General features: G+C 48.3%; 1 protein-coding gene across 4 annotated transcripts in view; it reads right to left on the bottom strand.

Annotated features, from left to right (window-relative positions):
• Positions 1–1,119: 1,119 nt before the first annotated feature.
• Positions 1,120–21,403, bottom strand: part of ACKR3 (atypical chemokine receptor 3) — a 34,745-nt gene continuing 14,461 nt past the window's right edge. For 2 of the 4 annotated variants that reach the window (XM_083842215.1, XM_083842217.1), the window contains one exon: positions 1,120–3,069. In XM_083842215.1, the coding sequence (XP_083698341.1) occupies positions 1,948–3,069 (1,122 nt within the window). In that variant the 3' untranslated portion in view covers positions 1,120–1,947. Of the gene's footprint in view, positions 3,070–5,293; positions 5,499–7,156; positions 7,313–21,403 lie in introns of those variants that run through there. The other 2 variants (XM_083842218.1, XM_083842216.1) reach the window with 2 other exon arrangements.

Raw genomic sequence — 21,403 nt, 5'->3', positions numbered from 1 at the left:
TGCCAACTCGAGCATCACATGGAAACATCATCCAGCCTGAGCCAGGACCTGAATTGGAAGAGCTCTGCTGCTGTAAGCACCTGCAGAGCAACGTGCTGCAGGCACAGCCCAACACCAGGAGCCAGAGCACCTTTGGTGAGGGAACAGGGAGTCCAATTTTAACAATGGTGTGATGGAGCACTTTCCTTGCAGCCACAGGCTGCTCCATTTGGAGACAGACCGCTGCTTTTTAAAAGCACCAAGTGCCAGGAGGGGATAGCAGACTTTGCAGCACTGTCAAACCTCTATCTGTATAGTGTCATCTTTGGGAAGCAAGTAAAGCACCACAAAGAAACAAAATACAGTCATTATAAAATTGTTTGGCTGTTAGGATGTCAGAGGGATGGGGCATGCTTTGTTCATAACGGAAATTAAAGTGTAACTTTTACAGCAAAGCAGCCATTGTTATGCTGGAATTACAAACCACACAAATCAGCAACAGCAATCGGTGACATTGATTTCACATTAGTTACCTTGTCCTGGGACGAAGACGGCTGTTTTATGAGTGTTTCACTGGCTTAAAGGTCTGCTTCATGCATCCTGCACCGGCTGAATCTCGCCCCACACTTTCACAATATGACATCGGAAATTCAAAGCAAGCCGTAACAAAGAGAAGGAGAGATAAAAAGGGATTTAAATCTCTCAGGACTGCTAACCCCCGAATTCCACTGCAAGCAAGAACTGCACAGGATTGAACCCTGATGAGCCTGAATGCCGCTCCATTTGCGTACTTACATATTTTTGCTCCAAATGTTTATTTCTAAGCTACAGACACAGCTTTTCATCACTGCCAACAGCTTTAACCTTATAAATCCATCAACTTTACCTTCCCGAAGAGCACATTATTCCACAGACCGGTTCCTCCCACCCCTTCCCCTCTCACCGGTGCCGCCTCACATTCCTCATTCAATGGTCTCTGCCCACCATCAACAAACATCAGAAAAACACAACCAACAACCGACCTGTTTGCTCCCACATCAAAGAAAGTCTAGAAGGCAGCTTTACAACTTCTTCTTTGGGGCTTTTTTCTACGGAGAAGGATGGCAGGGGACAGGGAAAACAAGTTAAACCACTAGGACGTAAAGTTTTTCCAGCTTTTTATTTTACAAAAATAACTTACAAATAGAGACAACTCTCAGAAGTAAGATCATTCATTCTGTGCATAAGGATACAGCCTTGTGAAGTACAGGCGTAGGAGTTAACAACTCTTACAATATTGTTAATTTTAACATGATGGTAACTATATTACAATACATACATTTCATGCTCCAGACATATGGGTACAACCGCCACATAAAGCTGTGGTCAATAAAGTGTGCCAGCCAGTGAGGATGCAGGTACGAGGTCGTTTCCGTACTGCTATTTGTTGCCATCCTCTTACCTAGGATAGTTAAAACCAAATGGCATCCTAACACTCGGACTACAGCACTCCAGATACACTCATCAGCAATATACTTCAAATACATGATAAAAATATATTTAAATTTCAAATACAATTGTATAAGGTACACCAATAGCCAGAAAATAAAGTCTTGAGCTTTTAAATACAACACACTATATATATAACATATACAATGAGACGAGAGGGAATCTACAAGTGGAAGGAACAAGCTTATCCTGAAAATGCATGTTATCTATAGTACACAATGGCTTTGTCTGCTAGGAAGTCATTTCCATTTGCATAGCATTGTCAAGAAGTCCAGACTGGGCTAGGAGGAGATCAAACAAAACACAGCAACAAAATGCTTCATTTTGGTACCACTTCCATTTTGCACCCGATTCTACTTTTAAATTACAGTTTGCTATTTCTCTTCTGTAGGCTGTAATTCATGCCCCGTTCATAACAAGCATGGGGAGAGGGAAAAAATAAAGTCAGAGAGCCGAGGGGGGTTCCTTATGGAGCTGCAGTCATTTGGCATTTTGCTCCAGAGCAGAGTATTCTGCTTCCGACACTCTGGAAGCATCGATAAGCTTCGTGAGGCCAGTTTTGGCAGAGTACTTGAAAATAAAGGCTTTCATGAGCTCGTATCTGTAGTTGCGGTTAATGAAGCTATACAGGATGGGGTTGACGCAGCAATGGACTAGAGAGAAACACTGGGTGATGTGAAGCGTGGCGTACAAGAAGTTCTCCATTTGACAACTGAAGGGTATGAAATGAAGGCTATAGAAGATGTCAAGAAGGACAGTCGCGTGGTAGGGTAGCCAGCAGACGAGAAACACAACAACATAGGAGAAAATGATCTTCCCGCTGCTCTTCCTCTCCTGGTCGCTGGAGGCTGAGATGGCCTTCGCAAGGAGGAAGTAGAAGAGAGCAATGACTGGGAACGGGATAAGAAAGCCCAGCACAACAGAGATGAGCTCCATGCCGATCAACCACTCTTTGAAGCTCTCCTCGGGATAGACGGGACGGCAATAGGTTTCATTGTTGGAGGAGACTGTCTTAAGAAAATAGGTGTCTGGGAGAGATGCAGAGAAGGCAAGAAGCCACACCAGGATGCAGATGCAGCGACGGACTATCTTCTGCTTGCGATTGCTGGAATTGGTGAAGTAGGCTACTGAGAGGTAGCGGTCCACGCTCATGCATGCCAGGAAGAAGATGCTGCCGTACAAGTTGATGGAAAATATAAGGTGAGTTATCTTGCACGTGATTTCTCCCATGTGCCACTGGTTATGCTGGACAAGGGAGACAACCCAGACGGGAAGGGTGATGACGACACACAGGTCAGCAACAGCCAAGTTGAAGATGTAGAGGTGGGTTTCATAGCCAGTCATTTTGGCTTGCAGATTGACCCACACCACGACGGAGTTGGCCACCAGCCCTATGACAAAGATAAAAATGCAGAAGAAGGATAGGGTGTAGAGCAGGGCGCTCTTGTTTAGTGTGCCAGGGCATGTTGTCGCATCGACTGTGATGCAGTCGCTGTTGTTGCACATCCAGTTGATCTCCGTTAAGTTGGCCTTCTCCAGAAAATCAAGGATTGAAGTCAAATCAAGTGCACTCATGTTCGCTCGCTTCAGGGTTCGAGTGACCTACAGAACAAACAGGATCCAAAGAAAAGACCCGAGTTAGAGATATTTCTGCTACCACCTCTGTACCAAAAAGCGCACACAAGACAGGCTGTTTTAGTGATGTCCTACTCTCGTAACGCACTTTCATTAAAGAGATCTGCAGAGTAAAAGAAACAGAACAGACCCATAACAAAACTCATCTAGTTGATGAAAGAGGAGCAACACAAGCTTTTTGTGTGATTTTTCCTTGCAGCTCGTGTCTGACATCATCAGGTTGGCTATCATCCCCGGGTGTGAAATCCGCAGAGTACACCGTGGCCAAATAAATGTCAGGCGACTAAATCTGTCTTCCCCAGCATAAATGATGATACTATCGCTTTCAGCAGGGGAATCTTTAAGCCATTTTATCTGCACTCCCTCAAGCATAGTAGAATTGATCTGGCTGATACACGGTCCCGTAAAACATTTACCACTAGCTCTGGTAAGCATCTTGTCAAGCCCAGCTCCAGCTGCATTAAGCAGAAATGGGGAACTAAGGGGCTTTGTACCCTCATCCAATTTTAAATTTAAATCCGGCTCCATCCTCCCCCCTTCCCTTCAATTCTATTTTACAAAGCATCCCCTGTGTTTAACGATTATCACGTAGCTTGGGAGTGGAGGGGGGGAGGAATCAGAGCTGAGTAGATCTGGTGGGCTTAAGTTTTTTTTTTTTTAGAAGAGAGCTTTGATTTACAAAATGCTCCCCCATCACAGCTGGCTCCACAACAACTGCTTCCTCCCCACCCTTTCTCTTTTCTAAATCTACTTTCTTGCCTCTTCAGCTCCTTCCCCCATTGGCAGGCAGCAGACAAAGCACGGGGCTACTTGTTCAGTTCCTTGCCAGCAGAAGGAAGGGCCCCAGCAGACCCGCATGGCTCACACAAAATCCGAGCCGGGCTGCTAATTACCGTTGTGCTTTTGGGGCGGTGTAAAAGGCCTCCTGCCCCGCTGCGACCCTCCCACCCCGCAGGGCCAACACCACCACCCACAGCCTCTGTCCGCCTTGGCCCGGGAGCGCCGTGCTTCAGGAGCAACAAGGCTTGTACAAAGATTGTGCAAGGTTTGTATGAGGCTTGCAGGCTGCATGGCAGCTGCATCTCTTCTGACGCAAGGCCGTGACACCAACAGGCCTTCTACTTTGCAGCCTTTCCTTTCTCCGGGCTTAATTGTAACAAGCAGCTTTCTCTTAATCTGTTGTCTGGCCACTGAAACTGTTATTACAAGGTGGACAGCCTGAGCGAGCTGTCAAGGGATGCAGCGTGCAACGGGTCTGTCAAGACAAGCATTCCTCACTCACTGCCCTCCTTAGCTGATATTTCAGCTTGCATTTCTCTTTTCTCTCCCACTCCGTAAGATATAAAATCCTTTGGACACTAACATCCTGAACCACGGCCAGGAACCTTGTTCTTCCCCGCTCCCCCAGCCCACAGCCCTTGCAATTAGAGGTAAACCGTGTAACTCACAGCATCTTTCCGCTGTCTGCTCCCACCCTGGGGCAAGGTTGCTTTGCACGAGCAAGGGGCTGGAACAAGCCAAGCCAAAGAAAGCACGGGGAGAAACAACTTACTCGGCCGCTTGTGTCCCTGAACGTCCTCAATCCTACAGCCTCACCTCCCCAAAGGATCTCTTGGGTGGGATGCAGGTTTTGGTGGGGCTTACGGGGCTGCCCGCATTGCTGAAACTTGTGGGGAAACCTCAGCTGTCCCCAGATGTCGTGCATGAAGGAGACAGTGGAGCATGGAAGAGTTTGGATGTGGTTCTGTGTTAAGCAGCCTCTTCTTGTCCCTGCAGGGGACAGGCTGCAGGGCCAAGGAGCTCTGTGCTCTCTGAAAAGGGACCCTTCACTCCTCTGTCTGTGTAACTGGCTCTTCCCAAAGCTCCCACCCTTCCTGCCCCACCACAGCGCGGGCTCTGCCAGAGACACAAACTAAGGAAGAGAAGGGAGATAAGGGGGGAGATTACAGGAGAGGATTCAAGGCACTATTGTCCCAGTTGAGGGGAGGCCTGTGGCACTAACAATGAGGAGGGCCAGCAGAGATCAAATCTCTCCACAAACAGGGCCCAAATTGGCCCCGCGAGGGGACCTAGCCTATTGCTGCAAACCTATACAGCCTTCCAGCCTTTCATCTTGCTGAAGTGCTGAAAGACAAGGTTGAGATCCAAACCACATTAACCGCGTATTTTGCTAGGACCCCCCGCCCCGTACCTTGCATCAACACAGTCAAAGCAGCTCGAGCTCCCCCCTGTCAGCACAGAGCCCTGTGCAAGGACGAGGATGACATATGTGATGCTCCCAAAGAACTGCAGCAACAGAGAGCACTGTCCCGTGGGGAGACCTGAGATCTCAGGTTATCCTCATCCCACCTTCCCAAGTGCTGTCTCCAACAAGACACACGAGGTAGCACTGGCTCCTGCAACCAAAAAAAACCACAGAAAGCTAGGGAGCAAACCCACGGCCAGCATCACCACCGTGGGAGACCTGCATCAGGGGTTAATCCATGGGCAGAAATAAGTGGGATTTTGCACAGTGCACGCTGCAATTCCTGCTCACCCTGGGTGGAGAAGGATGGGTCAGGGTATTGCCAAACGCAGCAGCACCCCAGCAAACTTCAGGGGCCTGCCTCTGAGCAATCACTGCCCCGCCCTACAGCCAGTGGGGAGAAAAGGGATTCTCTACATGCATCTGCTCAAGTTCAGACACCAAGGAAAAATGCCTCACTGGCTAAAGAGGGAGCTGAGACAGCAGCAGCTTTCTGACTTGGGACAGATGATCCCCCCACTCTCCGTGACCACGGGAGCTCCTGGCTGCTGCCCACCCTTCAGCTGCTCTGCTTGAAGCCCAAGCTCCAAGACAGGCGGTCCCATGAAAGTCACCCTCATGTTCTCCACCACCTCCCCTCGTCCCACGCACGCACACATCCCAGGCCTCCAAGCCTGGAGAGAAGCGCAACAGCACCATCCCCACATCCCTCTACTTCAGAATCCCAAAGTAAATCCCCTGCCTCAAATACACCATGAAATTGTTGGCCCCGTGGCACAGGACCTGGTCTCCCACTGTGTTTTGTGGGCAGTGAGGAGAGCAGAGCAGGAGAGACTCCAGCCTAACCCCCTAACGCCCCACACAAGTCGCATGGGTGGGCAGGGGCACCTTCTGCGTCTAACATCACCTGCTCTAGCAAGGGGATCAGGCTCATTCACACCTCAGGACCTCAACCCAAGCCAACCACCAGGATGGGGCTGTGACCACCCTCTGCCTTCAGCACAAGGAGGAGCCCGGAGCAGGCTGTGTGTGTCGGATCACCGGTGCCACGAGAGAAAGGCAGCCAGAGCCAGCAGTCCCCGGTGGCAGGATAGCAGGAGCAGGGTGGCAGAAAACCCTAAAACCGGGGCTCGTGCCACGCTGGGGATGCTGCAAATAACGTTTAGCCCAAATCTCAGCCTGCCTGCACTCCGAGCGCAGGTCCATGGCGTGCACGTGCATCCATCTGTCCGGGGCCGCCTGCATGCCTATGTGCTTTCGCATCCCCAGCGCGGTAATAAAACCCGAAACTGATCCGGCCTCCCAGGCTGGGAGCCCTGGCGGGGAGGAGCTGTCTGGATTCAGGGATTACAGCGCTACGAGGCCGTGCTGCCCGTAGTCCGGGATTAGCTGCTGTACGCAACCCCAGCCCTCATTCCCACCCAGATTAGCAGGGAGGCGCGCGGGGAATGCAGCATACAGCTGAAATAAAGCCACGTCCCGTCCCTGAAAAACACTCTCAGCGCTCTCTGCGGACAGCGAGACACCCTAAAAACTTGCGAACAAAGCCACAAAGCATCCCGTGGCTCTTACCCCTCACCCCCAGCCCAGGACCTGTCAGCAGCCCAGAGGGACACCAGCATCCCGGGGCGCCCAGCATCCCAGCTCGCTTACGGCTTCCAACCAACCCCTCGCCCGTTTCTGGGCGAAGCAGCACCCCTTGCCTCACCCAGAGCCCCCCGTGCCCCGGCTCGCCCCTCCTCGGCCGAGCCCCGCCGCCCCGAAGGGCCGCGGGGAGGCAGGGGCAGCCCGCCGCCCGCCCGCCATTACCTCAGCAACCCGGCGCTGGCAGCGAGTGAGCGCCGCCCGCCGCCGCCCGGGCCTTATGGCGGCGGTGGGGAACCGCCTCCAGAGGGCGGCCCGGCCCGGCCCCGCCGCCCGCCCCCGGCCCTGGGGCAGCCGGGTGGGCTGTGAGGCTTGAGGGGGGGTCGCAGGGGACCGTACGTGGAAGATAAATTGTTAAATGAGTCGGGGAGCGCGGCCCCATGAGGGGGTGCGAGGCGCATCCAGAGCCTCGCGGGGCAGCTACACCTGAGCCCACAACAGCACCCCCCTTCCTGAAATACTGAAGAGATTGTAACTCTTGGGCACGATTCTGTCCGTATCACCACTAAAACTGACAGACTGGTTTGGTGTTAGAAGCAGAGAAAGCCTCAGTCACCAAGTGACCAGAGACAGGGAAGGGGGGCAGTCGGCAGGAGGGGAAGAGTGGGTTTAGTTACCCAGTTTTTGTGTGTTTTTTTTTTTTCCTCCCTGCCACGGTAACACAAAAGACCAGGCAAACTAAATGCTAGATGAACTACAGACAAGGCAAACTAAAGACTAGAAAAACTAAAGACTAGAAAAATTAAAGACTAGGCATAACCGAACTAGGCAAAGAGCGGCAGCAAATTCTCACCTTACTCCCTCACCACAGGCAAGAAAAAGTAATGCTGAGGAAAGCTCATGGGATGCAAGAAGCTTGCTAACTAAAACTGAAAATATTTTCCGTCACATTCCTCCTCTGCAAAGGAAAGCCCTGCCATGCGGGGAAGAGGAAGGGGTAGGTCTGTGTTCATCTCCAGTGGGGTCAGTCTGTCTGTCTTTCCTGGGGAAGATGTGAGATTAGACAGCAATCTACCTGCCAACAAAACAGCCTGTCCCTGGAGCAACACCACGAATTGCACAACTGCTGAAGCCTGAAAACAGCGCTGACAGCTCCAGAGGGTCTGACGCACTCCTGTACCACCAGGCTGCTCCAAAAACACCAGATAATGCAGGGCAGGGGCTTGGCATCCTGCTGCCCAAACCCCGCTGCTGGAGCGCAGACACACACACAGCACACGTGTGGCTTTGAGCCCAAGACACCCAGCCATTACTGAGAAACTCATGAGCTAACACGTTTTAACTGGCACTGTTTGGAAGTTACAGGGCATTTCAGCAACCTGAGAGCTTCGACACCACCAAAAAGTACGTATTTTGTTTCCCTGGTGATGCTTAATCTTATTTCCACAGGCAATTAAAAGCTTGCCTTAAAACCTGTTGGAAAATCTGTGCTTAAAAACAGACCATGTATTTTTCCATGAAAGAAAGCACCTAGTTGAAGTTTTCAAACTTCAAGAGAGTCTGGGATGCAGCAAAACAAGGCATTTTATTCTGTGGCAGAAAGGATCCACTTAAAAAGAGTCCTAAAAGGACTCCTACTTGCCAGCAGAGCAGTCTTAGGTTTTAAAAGCAGACTGCTTTTATAACTGCGCTTCATTTCGCAGCCAATGATGCCTTATCTTGCCCTCATCAAGCAGCAGAGTCAATGGATGCATCAGATTTGCACCCCTGCAACTGAAGGCACAATTAGCTTCAGGTTTTCTGCCAGCAAAGAGAAGATTAAGCTGCGGGCATTACACCTCCTGCAGCTCCAAGGACACACTGAAGCTTGCCCAGCCCTCAGACCAGCTGGCAGCTCCGGTTCCTGCCCCAGCTTTAGGCAGGCTGAGCTGGGAGTGGAGCCCGGGCTGCACAAGCTCAGCCCCATGCTTCCCATACAGCAATTTTAGGTGTCAGGGAAGGAGAAGAACAGAGGGATGAGCCTCTCACTGTCCTGCTGATGGAGCAGGTGAGATGAGATGTACCTCGTTTCCCTCCCTGACCGTCACTCTCCCCGGATGAGGATGGTTATGTCCTCCAAACTTCACAGCTGTCAATGAGCAAAGCATTTTGGCATCTGCTTAAATGCTGAGTGCTCGCTGAAGTCTGTGAATGTTGGCGGAATTGAAGTATGGTGAGTTCAGACAACGACAGGCTTATGGTTAAAAATAAGCATGTACTGAAGCACTTGGCTAAATCGGGCTCCGAAAATCCTAAGCAAAAAAAAAAAAAAAAAAAGTATTCTAGCAGAAGTCCAGAGTCACTTGGACGAAAAAGCAGAGTGGTTTTTCCTTACTTGGTGTGCCAGAAAATAACATCAAGTACTACAGCCTCTCCAAAAATACCATCCAGCTTCTGCAACCCCAAAGCTGCTTGGCTGCTTGGTGTCCAAGAGTTGCAGGCAACCTCCTCTCTTGCATTTGTTGAGAGCAGAGCCCTCGCTGCCCTCGCTCCACTTTCCAGGTTCCTCCCTCCAGCTATCTTTTTACAGAGAACACGTTCCACACGCAGGAGGGACGAGCCCATTCCCTTTCCGTTATGAAAGCCAGATTTTACTCAGCGTTCGGGGATGAAATGCTTGAGCAGTAAGGAAAACAACACGGTCTCAAAAAACCACACAATGTGAAACCATCCCCCTGTAACACAGCAAACAGAGCTGCAGAGAAGCTGGACACCCCGGATAAGATCAGCACAGGGTTGATGCCACCTGCTTGGTGAGATTAGTTCATATCTGCTGCTATTAGGACTGCTATTAGAGCCACTCCAATGAGGGGCCCCAGAAGATGTGATCTCCGAGACAGTCCAGCAACCAGAAACTCCTTGTACAGACACAGCTGGGCAGGCAAGATGAGTTCTTACGAGCCCAAAGTTGCCTCCCTCCTGGGATGTGGATTTACACCATGGGTACAGGGCAGCACTCTGCCAATAAACACATGCAGCAATCAATCTGTAGTTTGGCACCAGTGGTTCATCAGCCCAGACTGATGTGAACAAACCATAAAGGCTACTGAGTCCTGAACATCAGATGACTGCTTGACAAAGAGAGCAGCCCCAGCCTCCAGCTCCAGGGCTGTGCTTTTGGGGTTGAAAAGTGACCCGTGCTACCACGCTGCAACCCTACACACTCATTGCAGCCCATCACTCATTAAAAACAAGTTGTTTCCAGATGCTGAGGAAAGTGGCAAGCTCTTCACAGAGGAGTCCGTGGCGACATGCCAGGGAGGGACCGGTCACCTTCACAGGATGCTGGATTCATCTCGATGCACATTTCTTGGGGTTCTCCCACCACGACCCTCTGCTACCTGGGGTCCACGGGCAGCACGGCACGGGGCATGGTGTGAAGTCAAGGCTCCACTGTGCTCAGATACTGTGCCGGAGATAAACACATGTCAGGGTGGGCTCTGACCCGCGGAGATAGGTATGGCAGGAGGGGCGGACAGCAAAGACAGTGTTAGCTCTGTTAGGGAGAAGTCAAGGAAAATGCAGCTGAATAACTTGACTCAGGGTATTTGGCACAACATGGTGCTGAAAGCCAGATTACTGCTTTGTTTAACTGCCTATCCAATATGCCTGTACTATAGCAGCATCTTTTTATTTTTTTTTTCCAAAAGCACAAATTTTTAGTGCTTGCAGTAAAGGGGGCGGGGGAAAGGAACAGAAAATCAGGAATTTCCCACAGTCCCTGCAGCCTCTCCCTGCTGCCATTGGGAATGAGGGCTGAAAGTCTCCCCACTTTCTCTTAAGGCTTCCTTTTCCAACTGGGAGTCAGATGGAAGCTAACACCCAGCCCTGCCTACTTAAGTCAATAGATAAATTAAAAAGAAAATGCAAGTTGGCAGCTTCAAATGCTAGAAAGACTGGGGGGGAACCAATAAGGCAAAGTGCATGTGTGTGTTGGGAGGGGTAGCATTTCAATAGCACATCAAACACCAAAAAGGGACAAAGGGAAACATTTCTCCATTGCGCACGAGAGGATCAGCAAGGCGGGAGCAGCATCGCCGAGCGTGTGCGCAAGAGGGTGTCCAAAGGCAGCAGCATCACGCACAGGCGGGGAACAATGTGCTGGCCAGCACCGCTACCGCCAGCCAGGAGTGCAAACACCCACGTTGAGATGACAAAGCCAGGGAGAGCCCGAACACACAGGCGCCTGCAGGAAATCAGGCTGTGATCCATGAAGTGCACAAAGGTAAAAGAGCTTCCTGCAGTCCTGGGAGTCGGTGCCAGTAGGCTGCTGGATGGAAATGCAGCGCTCATTTCCTCCCTCCTCTCAGACAGCTAGTTCTCTGTCCTCTGCCGGTCACGTTCCTCTCTGTATGAACTGGATGATGGGTGGAGAAAAAGACGCTGCGCTGACAAAAGGAATAAATAGATGACTACATCAGGAGTCACCTCTGAAATCGCAAGGCAGAAAGGAAACAAGCAGCGAGTGCCCAGCAGGCAAGGCAATGACTGTGGTACTGCCCGGTTTCACTTCCCCTACATCAGAAAACAATCAAGCCATTTAACGCCAACCATGCCTAAAGCAGCCCTCAGCAGTCGCCAGGAAAGCCACAGGTCTCCTGTCCAACTCTGACCTTTCTGGTTTGGAAGAAATGCAAGAGGAGGAGGAAAGGGGAAGAGAGCAAGGAGGAACATGCTCCCAACTGCTGCAGCACAGGCAGGTGCTGGTTGTGCTTGAAGCAGCACGGGGAAAGACACTTTTACCTTTACACACCTCCAAGGACACCAAGGTCCTTCTCCACTGAAGGATGGAGCGAGCCAGGGGTGCCCCAAACTGGAGGAACCTCCAGAGCAGAGCCCGGGAAGCTGGGAAAGCCACCACAAGGCACATGCTGGTGGTGCTGGGTGGGACACTCAGTGTGCCCCAGGACGCCGTGCTCACACTTGTGAATGTGCTGTGTTGCCCTGTTTTATAGCTACAGGAACTGTGGCACAAAGAAGTCAACCTCCTAAAACCGGAGAGCGAGAGAAGAGACGTGCAGGCAGGGTTGTGGAGATGACCACAAGCTGTCCTAGGACGAGGCTCCTGCTCCAGCTTCCCTTGCTGTGGCCCTAAACCACAAAACCAAGCACTTGGCGAAATTGCAGCGTGGGACTTCCCTTTCTCCTCCATATCATTCACCCATTAGATTGAAGGTTCCTGAGATTTTTTCACAGACAGACAGACCCTTGTGGGCTGGTTTCCAGCTATGCTGTAGCTCCAAAGTTGTATTTTCAACTACTCCACTGCAACAATAAGGAGAGAATTTAAGAGTACAATTTTAGAGAAAGCAAGCTGGGCTCCTTGGGATTTTGCAAGGCTCCAGCATCTGAGGTTTTAAGGCCCATACACCAAAAGGCCTGTGACAGCCTGCAGTCTGAGACTGGTGTTTTCCAGGCTGAAAGGATGCTGCCTTCAGCATTTACCTCCTGACAAGTGATGGTGAACAGCGCTGACTCAGAGAGACAATATAAAGCATGCAGTGCCTCACATGTGTCTCAATCAGTGGGGCCACCCAGGACTTGAGCTGCTCTTTGTCTTTCTCCTCCAAAGACACAGCATGAGAAAGGTTAATGCCCCTGTCCAGCCTTTCTGTCGATCCCAGCAGGATTCACAGCTGTTGATCCCGGGAAGTTTGCTGAAAGCCAAGCACAGGTAGGGCACGCATCCCTGCGGGATCTGCCAAGGAAAGGGCCAGCAGAGCAATCAATGTACTGTTTTCAAGGCACAGAGGGCTTTCAAGAGAAATCGATTGGCGGTGTGACTAGGAATATTGCCCGCGTAGCTAATAATTATCTAAGATGGCTCTCTCCTTCACAGCTCATTTCTGCCTTACTCTTCTTTGACTAAATGGAAGTGTTACCTATGGATGTTATTTGTGGCTTCATAACCTCCTGTCATCGGCATTAGTGCAATTTATTTGAATACGCAACAGAGCGTGACCATGAGTTAGATAAAACAGGACTTTGAGCAAGAAATCCTGCCTGGAGCAGTAAAGCAGCTAGCAATGAAGATTTTCAGAGGCACTGGTTTTTATATAAACACTATTCAAAACTTCTCTCTCTACGTAGCTCTGCCTCAGACCAGCACTACGACATGCATGCGTCAAGGGTAGATTCTCACAGAATTTGGGTTTTCTGGGTTTAACTTTGTGCCAACAACAAGTGTTACATGTGGCACACCAGGAGCAGAGAGGGAAGAAAGGATTTGAATTGGGATGATGGAATCCCCCTGCCTTCACTGGCTTCCTTGGGAAAAAGCCCTGCTAGGTGTAAAATGACTAAACGCTACACGCCGGTAAGAAATAAAAAAATCATTAAATCATAAATCTTTTGGAAAGGGGATCTACTGGGGAGATTATATTCACTTTTCATGGACATATTAATTCAACAGTGGCATATCATATTGTTCTCTGTGGGGAGAAAAGACACATTGTTTTAAAGAATGATATTTAGAGCAGTCCTTTAGGAAGGAAAGCAAATATAGTCTTGGCAAGGAAAACCGACTACATGAGCACTGAATAAGGGACATTAAAAGCAGGGCCCAAGTCCCAGCTGCCGAAACTCAGCATAGCTTGACTGGAGTTACTGGAGCTAAGCCCGTGCATGGGAGCTGAGAATGAAGGTCACCCCGATTTAGCTGTAGCTCCTTGGAAATGTTAAGTAAACGAACACAAAGGGCAATTTTTTACTCAGCCTATTGTGAACACTGTCTAGCCTGCTTGCAAAGACCAATGGCACACGTTACAGATGCATTCTTTACAGGTTTGACATTTCTTGGTTGGGTATTACCTGGCAGACTCCTTCGGGGCTCTGATCACTTCTGGGCTCAGCACTAGAAACGGCCAAGCCCCCAGTCCAGACAGATGCTCAAGATTTGGGTAGAAATTTGGGTACAACTGGCAATTGATGTAACCAGCTGCAAAACATGGGCTCACCAAAGCCCTTTTTCGGCTGCTGCCTGGTCCAGATACCCTACATGCTGTCTCTCTCTGTTCTCCAGGAGTCCCAGGATGGCACATGGCCAGAAGTGTCTGCAGCAGACTGATAGCCATCTCCTGCCTAAATTGCAATCAGATAAAAGCTGATCAACACCTCCCTCCCCAAGGGACCACATCTGGCAGACATTTGAGGAGCACCCTGCACACAGCCAGCCACAGCACATGGAAGAGGCCTCCTCACGACTGGCAGCTTCCAAACAATGGGGCATCTGTGCTGTAGAAGTGGTGGTGGAGACTTTCCATCTAAGAGCACACTGGCAGCAAAGTGTTGCGAGAGTGGGAGATGCAGAGGTGGGACGGGTCTCGCAGCCTCCTTTCACAGCTATGATTACACTCCACCATGCACGCCCAGCCTCTCTCCTGACCCCACAAAATGGTGCTAGGCACTTCATTTAATCAAAAACTTACGGGAAAGTTCTCAACAAATCTCCTCCCTGTAATTTTTTGCCCTTTAACAGTAATAAATTCTCCAGCAATTCTTGTAAGAGGCTGGTGATGCATCCTAGAGGACCTCCCCTGGGAACCACGGAGGTCCAGGGATGGTGTTCCTTTCACCTGGCTAGGGTAGCCCAGGTGCCTAGGTGTAACTGCTTGCCTTAGCCAAGAAGTGAAGCTGCGCTCACGATGATCTCTAACCCACCTGCTTCTATTTCCAAGACTGGCTTCCTCGGAAGAGCAGCTCAGAGCAACTTCACACAGCACCATCAGCACAAGTCCAATCACCCCAAAGGGGTTCAGCGTCGTTCTGTGGTGCTGCTGCTCTCATAACAGCTATGGGAAGACCTTCAACTTACATACGAGTTACCGTACAGTAACTGTTCATGACCACATCCTTTCTCTGTGATAACTCGCTATTCAAAGTAGCTTATTCCAGAGGAACAAGGGTAGAAGATAGCTAAAGCTTACCGCTCAAAATAACAATGCCCGATGAACAGCTCTTGAGAATATTGCAACTCATGCGAGTTTTAACCAGCTCAAGCACAAGCAACTCAACTTGGCCCATCAGAGAAGTCTGAAGATGGGGTTTGCTTATCACCTGAAATGCATGGGACATTTTGCACCAATAAAAGCACACGCATGCAAACTAGGCTTGGACTCTCACTTTTTCCTTTTGCCAACCCAGCTGCCTCAGTAAAAACTTTCCCATCCATCCCAGTGAGGTGTGAAACATGAAGCATCGTTGCTCCCACCAACAAAAGTGCACACAAGGCTGTTCCTAGGTAATTAAACGAATAGATTAAATTAAAAGGGCTAATGCAACATTAACCATGAACAGTCAAAACAACAAAGTCAGTGCACACAGACCACAAAGATTCTTAATGCAACATTAAGTCAGTTTTACGTTATTTATGTTTGCCATAAATGTATTTAACTACCTGCTTGAGATGAAAAACACTAACAAGGCAGTATTTTCATCCATACCTGGGCCAGGTTCCCAGCTGAGACAAGCAGTTCATACCAGCCAAACATTTGGGCAATTTTTTTTTTCTGTACAAACTCTTGTTGCTTGGGTCTTTAATGTTGGCTTTAGGTGCAAGTCACACTGGCAGCTGGTCATGGCCCAAAGCCTTAGGAAGCCAGAGAGGTCTTAGACTACTCCAGAGCTCAAGTTATCCAATGTGAGCACAAGAAGGAAGTGGTCTGCGCTTTAGCTTCTGTCCAGGGCCCCTGGAAAGTTAATCCTATCCGATTACACTCTTTCTTTTTTTTTTTTCCACAGAAGAAATAAACAGTCTTTTGTGCTAAACATAAGGCTGCCTTCTTTTGAAGGAAGATTTATCATCCAGGATAAATTCATGAGTTCATTCCATTTTTTGTCTCAGCTCTTCAAAGTGGTGTTTTTACTTTATGATCACTTGGTTCTGCCTGTGTGCTAAGGAGTCCCCACAAGAGGTGCCACTCTTCCTTCTCTTTAAAAATATTTAACAAAAAAGAAAAGCATGAATGTAGATCAATTCATCAGTTGTTTAAAGCCTGCACACCACATTCCACACATGCATGTTAGAGCCATACAAACACACGTGTAAGGAGCTGGGAGTGGTCTCCTTTCAGGCAGCAAACACCAGGATTGCAATCGAACACATTGTTCTGTGAAGAGTAGTTACCAGTGGATGACAAAATCTGCTCCGAAATGCCCCATGAGAGGTCCCAGCTCTGAAATAAGAAGGATGGGTTGCTTGCCTTCCCCACACCAACAGGGACTCTGTTGTACTGAACTGAAACCTTGAACTCATTACAATGTCACTCTGTCTTTGGATCCGATATCCTGTGGGGGAATCTTCTGGGAATGTATTTTGGTTCAGACTTGGGTCAAGGAGAGTTGACTTGACCTTAAAATAAATCCAGGCAATCTCAAGCTGAAGAGCTATTGACTACTGTTTGCAATACAATAAAGTAAGGAGATCAAACTCAGTTGAAACCCAGGGTTAACATAAATCCAAGGAGAAAGGGGAACAAGAATATTCATTCACTAACATGACAAAGGGGACATTTTTTTGCATTGGCAGAATACAGAACAGGGACTGAAAGTGCTTCCCAGGCAGCATTTTTAGTCTCACATATGCTGAGTGCTGTTTAGCTGGGCTGATATCTTCAACAGACTGGCAGTAAGATAAGAGGTACACAACTGTACGTGTGTGTGAAAAGGTTTTGTTGGCTTTTTTTTTTTTTTTACGTCACTAGATGGAGTTCCTCTGTATGCACACAGGGCAGCTTTTGTGAGAGGTATTTTATATGGATCCCCAAGGAAAGATCTCAGCGGACAGGCTCTGAGCACTATTGTGTGCACGTGTGCATAATAACTCGCAGTAACTTTTGGTTTATGGTCCAGGAGAAACCCTCATTGTACTCACTGCAAGTCCAAGGTGAAATCCTGCCCCAGCTCATGCTAAGGGGAGTTGCACCATTAACTTCATTGAAGCTAGCATTTTTCCTCATCCACATTATCTTTTACATTTGTTGGATAAAGCTTTTTAACCAGGTGATACTTCCCAGGTCTGCATTGCAGGGATCCTGCGAGATGTTTCCTATCCACACAGTAGTATATCCTCAGAGAGAAGTGGCACATTCCCCACAACTCTCCTCCGTCCCAGAACTCATAATTCAGAAGCAGCGGTTTGACTCACCATCCCTTTGCCTAGATCCATAATGCAGATGTCATTCAATACATTCTTCAGCTTCTAAATACGTCTGGAATTGCTGGTGTCCAGAAAATGGTCAGAAGAAACCTCTGTCCATCTAGCAGTCAAACTGCAATCATTTTACCAAAGTTAAAACTTCAAGAGTGTAAAGCTGTCCTGAAAGGATCTGGCCTACACACTCCAGAATGAGTTATGAATAACAAGATCCAGCAGTCATAAAATAGTAGAATGGTTTGGGTTGGAAGGACCCTTAAAGCCCATCTCGTTCCAACCCCCTGCCATGGCAGGGACACCACCCACCAGATCAGGTTGTCCAAGGCCCCATACAACCTGGCCTTGAACACCTCCGGGGACAGGGCATCCACAGGTTCTCTGGACAGCCTGGGACAGGGCCTCACCACCCTTACAGTGAAGAATTTCTTCCTAATGTTTAATCTAAATCTATTCCCTTTTAGTCTAAGGCCATTCCCCCTTGTCCTATCATTATCTACCTAAGAATCCTTCTACATCCTTTGTATAAGACCCATTTAAGGCCACAATGAGGTCTCCCCAGAGCCTTCTCTTCTCCAGGCTGAACATCCCCAGCTCTCTCAGCCTTTCTTCATAGGAGAGGTGCTCCAGTACCTTAATCATCTTTGTGGCCCTCCTCCGGACTTGCTGTAACAGGTCCACATCTTTCTTGTGCTGAACATCCTTGAACATCACCTTCTTTTGTGCCTGTTAAGTGTCCTCAGAGCTTGCAGCTTGCACGCATTTCCAACCTAGAACAGCTGGCTCATCTCAGGGTAAGGAGAACAGCGTAGTTTAGTTTTTCTGCTGGCATTTATTATCCACCCCATTTTGCAATAAGGATCTGGTCAAATCCCTTTAGTCTCTCCAGTCCATTTCCACCACTCCTTTCTCCCGAGCACACAAAGAGACAGACACCTTCTTCTACGCATCGCCAGGGAAGAAGCAGAGCAGCTGAGCTCATTGCAGCGCAGAGGCACACAGGGCTGTGCCCAGGAACACCAGCAGCACGGACATGGTAGGAATGAATTCACCCAGGATACATCAAAGCAGGCAAGAGTGACCAGGGTAGATGTTCACAGGAGATGAAGCTGATCTCTGCGCCAAGACACGAGCATCACATCCCCCATCTGAGTGCAACTATTTCTAAACATAGCCCAGGGAAAGCTGCATTTTTTTTATTTCACTAAAGCCCATTTTATTAACTAACTTGCACTCTTAATGTAGATGATCCCATTGTTTAAAGAATAAATTATACTGCTTCTTCCCATCTCCCACTGGGATTGCATGATTCCTGGTCAGGCTGTATAATGTTTGATCTAAGAATGTATAAATTCATCTAAACAAAGCTGCAATAGAAAGTCAAGGTTTCAACCTCTATAAAGGAAAAAAAAAAAAAAAGTGGGTTTGACAAAGTAACACAGAGTCTCGGAATCTTTCAAATGGAATAAAGTATTTTAAGAGGGACTTAATATTCAAACTCAGCATTTCACATCTGCACACTTTAAAGCTGTCAGGAACCTCACCCCTGACTCAAGTGAAATCTCAAAAACTGGGATTCTTTCACCAGCGTGCGAAAATTAACACTTTCAATTGCAATTAGCAGTATGACAGCTCTGCTCATGCTTGGCTCCAAAAACAAGCTGCACATGAATATTCACGGCCAACCAATGCCATCTAACAGTAGCTTTCTGGTAAGGATCTGTCCTCCTGATGAGGACTGAGAGAAGAAAGGCATGGATCAGCCTCCCTGGAGTATCTTTACAGCAAGTGCCCAGCCACTGGTCACCTCCCAGTGGCTGTAGGATTAAAGCTCACCTGAACTGTAGTGGGGACAGCTCTGCTGGAGCAGGTCTAGGGCTTACAGACATGGAAGTGCAAGTGTTTTCTAATGGACACACACATCTTTCCTTCTGAAAAATATCCATCATCATGTCAGCTCCACTTCTCAACCCCTGTCTTTCCCAAGACATACATCTGCAGGATGAACATAACCCTCCCTTTTTAAAATTCAGTTCCACCTAGAATGGCAAAAACACAAAGAAAACTGGTTTTGGAAATTTTCCACCCATCAGCAGAGGTTACAGCAAGTCAGGGGACCTACACGGTCTTTTAGCCGCTACCTACCCCTTCTCTGCTTGGGTACACAAGTGCAAGGCAGTCAGAGCATCTGAGCCCTTTCTGCATGGCGTGACAGCTAGCACCAATAAAAATAACTGGAAGAGGAGCAGGATTATTGATTTCCATACTGTGAGTTTGTTATTTCCATAACAAAAAATTAAGTGGTTCTTTCAATGCACCAGTCTCCAAATCAAAGCTGCAGCCATTATATCTCCATCTCTCCTCACCAGTGTAAATAAGTCTGAACCAGAGGAACCAGGATAAAAAAAAATGCAAACGGGGTAGTCATTAAGGATAGGGGAGAGAAAAAGAAAAAATCCAGCACTACCTCACAAATAATCACATTTCAGAGCACACGAAGAAACACCTGATGAAGTGGTGAAAGCCAAGCATTCCCTCAAAGGAAAAAATTAAAAGTTACAAGCTCTATTACAAGCTCTCCCAGTGCACACTGACATGCTACCAGCCAGGCTTGGACCAAAGACTCTGCCAAGAGCTTTAAAAATGCAAGTAAAATCTCATTTCTTGGTGCTGTTTCATCCCCACGTCAGTATGAAGTCACCCACAGAACGTGAGCCGAGGGTTGTGATGCCCTGGGGAAGGAAGGCATGAAATTTACTGGAGAGCCAGAGGCCACCCTGCTCCACAGGGATGGCAGGATCTTCTGCTCCCAGGGTCCACCCCAGCACCCTTCCCTTGCACTGAGTTCACAAGGCAGAAAAGAAAAAAAAAGCAACTGCTTTCCAAGCGTGATATTACTGGCACTCGCTAAAGAGAAAAAGCAGATTCTTTGAGGCTCCTTTCCACTCTTAAATAGCCAAAAAGTTGTTCTCCAGCAGAACAGCTTTCAAATGAAAGGCAAGAAATATGTTTAGAGCTGATCTCAAGGCTACCGGCACAAATCAGCGGAGCCCTTGCTGTCCTCAGCAAAGCCAGGAGGGTGGAAAGCAGAGAACCAAGCTCCTCTGAGTTTAAAATATTTACTTGAAACTGGACGCCAGGAAGGTGAACGCAAAATCATGTTTGAAAGGAGATGGTGGCTATTTAAGAGATGGAAAGGCAAATTATATTTACAGGGCCATGGGATAAATTTAACAACTCATCTGAAAGAAACTAAGATCCAATTAGGAATCCAAAATGAAATGAACTCCTAAGCTATTTATTAACTCCTACTCATGGCATTACAGAAAATTCAGTCTTAAAAGCAAGTAGCAGATAGCTTTGGAAAAGCCCTCTCACGTTGTAGAAAATTTTATAGGGACAAATCAGGTACTGAAGTTCTCACCAACAGTTGATTTGCTTGTCTGCCTTTAAAAGAAAAAAAAAAAAGAGCAAAGAAGAAAAAGAAAACTGCCTTCCATTGCCTAATGGAAACTTCAGGCTAACCCTGGAAAACACCCTGGCCCACCAATAGAGCTGGTGGGGAACTTTCCAACAGACAGGCTTTGGATAGAAATAAAAAAAACACTGACTTTTTTGAAGAAAAAATGTCGGGTGTCATGGAATTATTTCAATTTTCCAGCAGAAAAAAAAAAAAAGAAAAAAAGAAGGAACAACTACTTAATCTTAATGCAAGTTCAAGTCATCATTTGGTCCAGATCACTGCTATTCCCCACCCTTTGCTGGTGAAGCTTTCTGCTGGAGCTCCGTTAACATGATTCAGCCAACTCTCTCCCAGGAGAGACATTGCTTCATTGGCATCCCTGTTGTAGCCTGAGAAACACAGTCCAGCCAAAGGAGAACAGACGCAGCTTCTCCAAGTTGATTGCTTTTTTTTCTTGCACGGGCCTGTCATGTTGCGTGCACAGAAACAGGAGGAGTTAATCACATTCTTGACACAAAGAAGAGAGACATTTGTTTTTTAAGCTAGGCTGCAACTAAGAGAGTGGGGATTCTGATGTCAACCACAACAGTGCAATCAGCACACACCCACAACTGGCTCCAGAAGCAGGGGAAGGAAGGGAGAGAGTTATTTATGAATTATGACACGAAGGCAGGAGACAGAGCTGTGAGCAGCAGGACAGCGACCAGGCCAGCTGCAATTTCTGCTGGTTGGTTTAAATCCTCGGGATCCCTGAGCAAGCTATTAATGGCCAGATGAATGAAAGCGGGGTCAAAAGGCACTTCCAACAGGTCTGCAAGAT

Source organism: Anser anser (genome assembly GCF_964211835.1).
Source record: "Anser anser genome assembly, chromosome: 6".
In the NCBI taxonomy this organism is placed as follows: domain Eukaryota; kingdom Metazoa; phylum Chordata; class Aves; order Anseriformes; family Anatidae; genus Anser; species Anser anser.
This window is presented reverse-complemented; position numbering and strand designations above follow the sequence as displayed.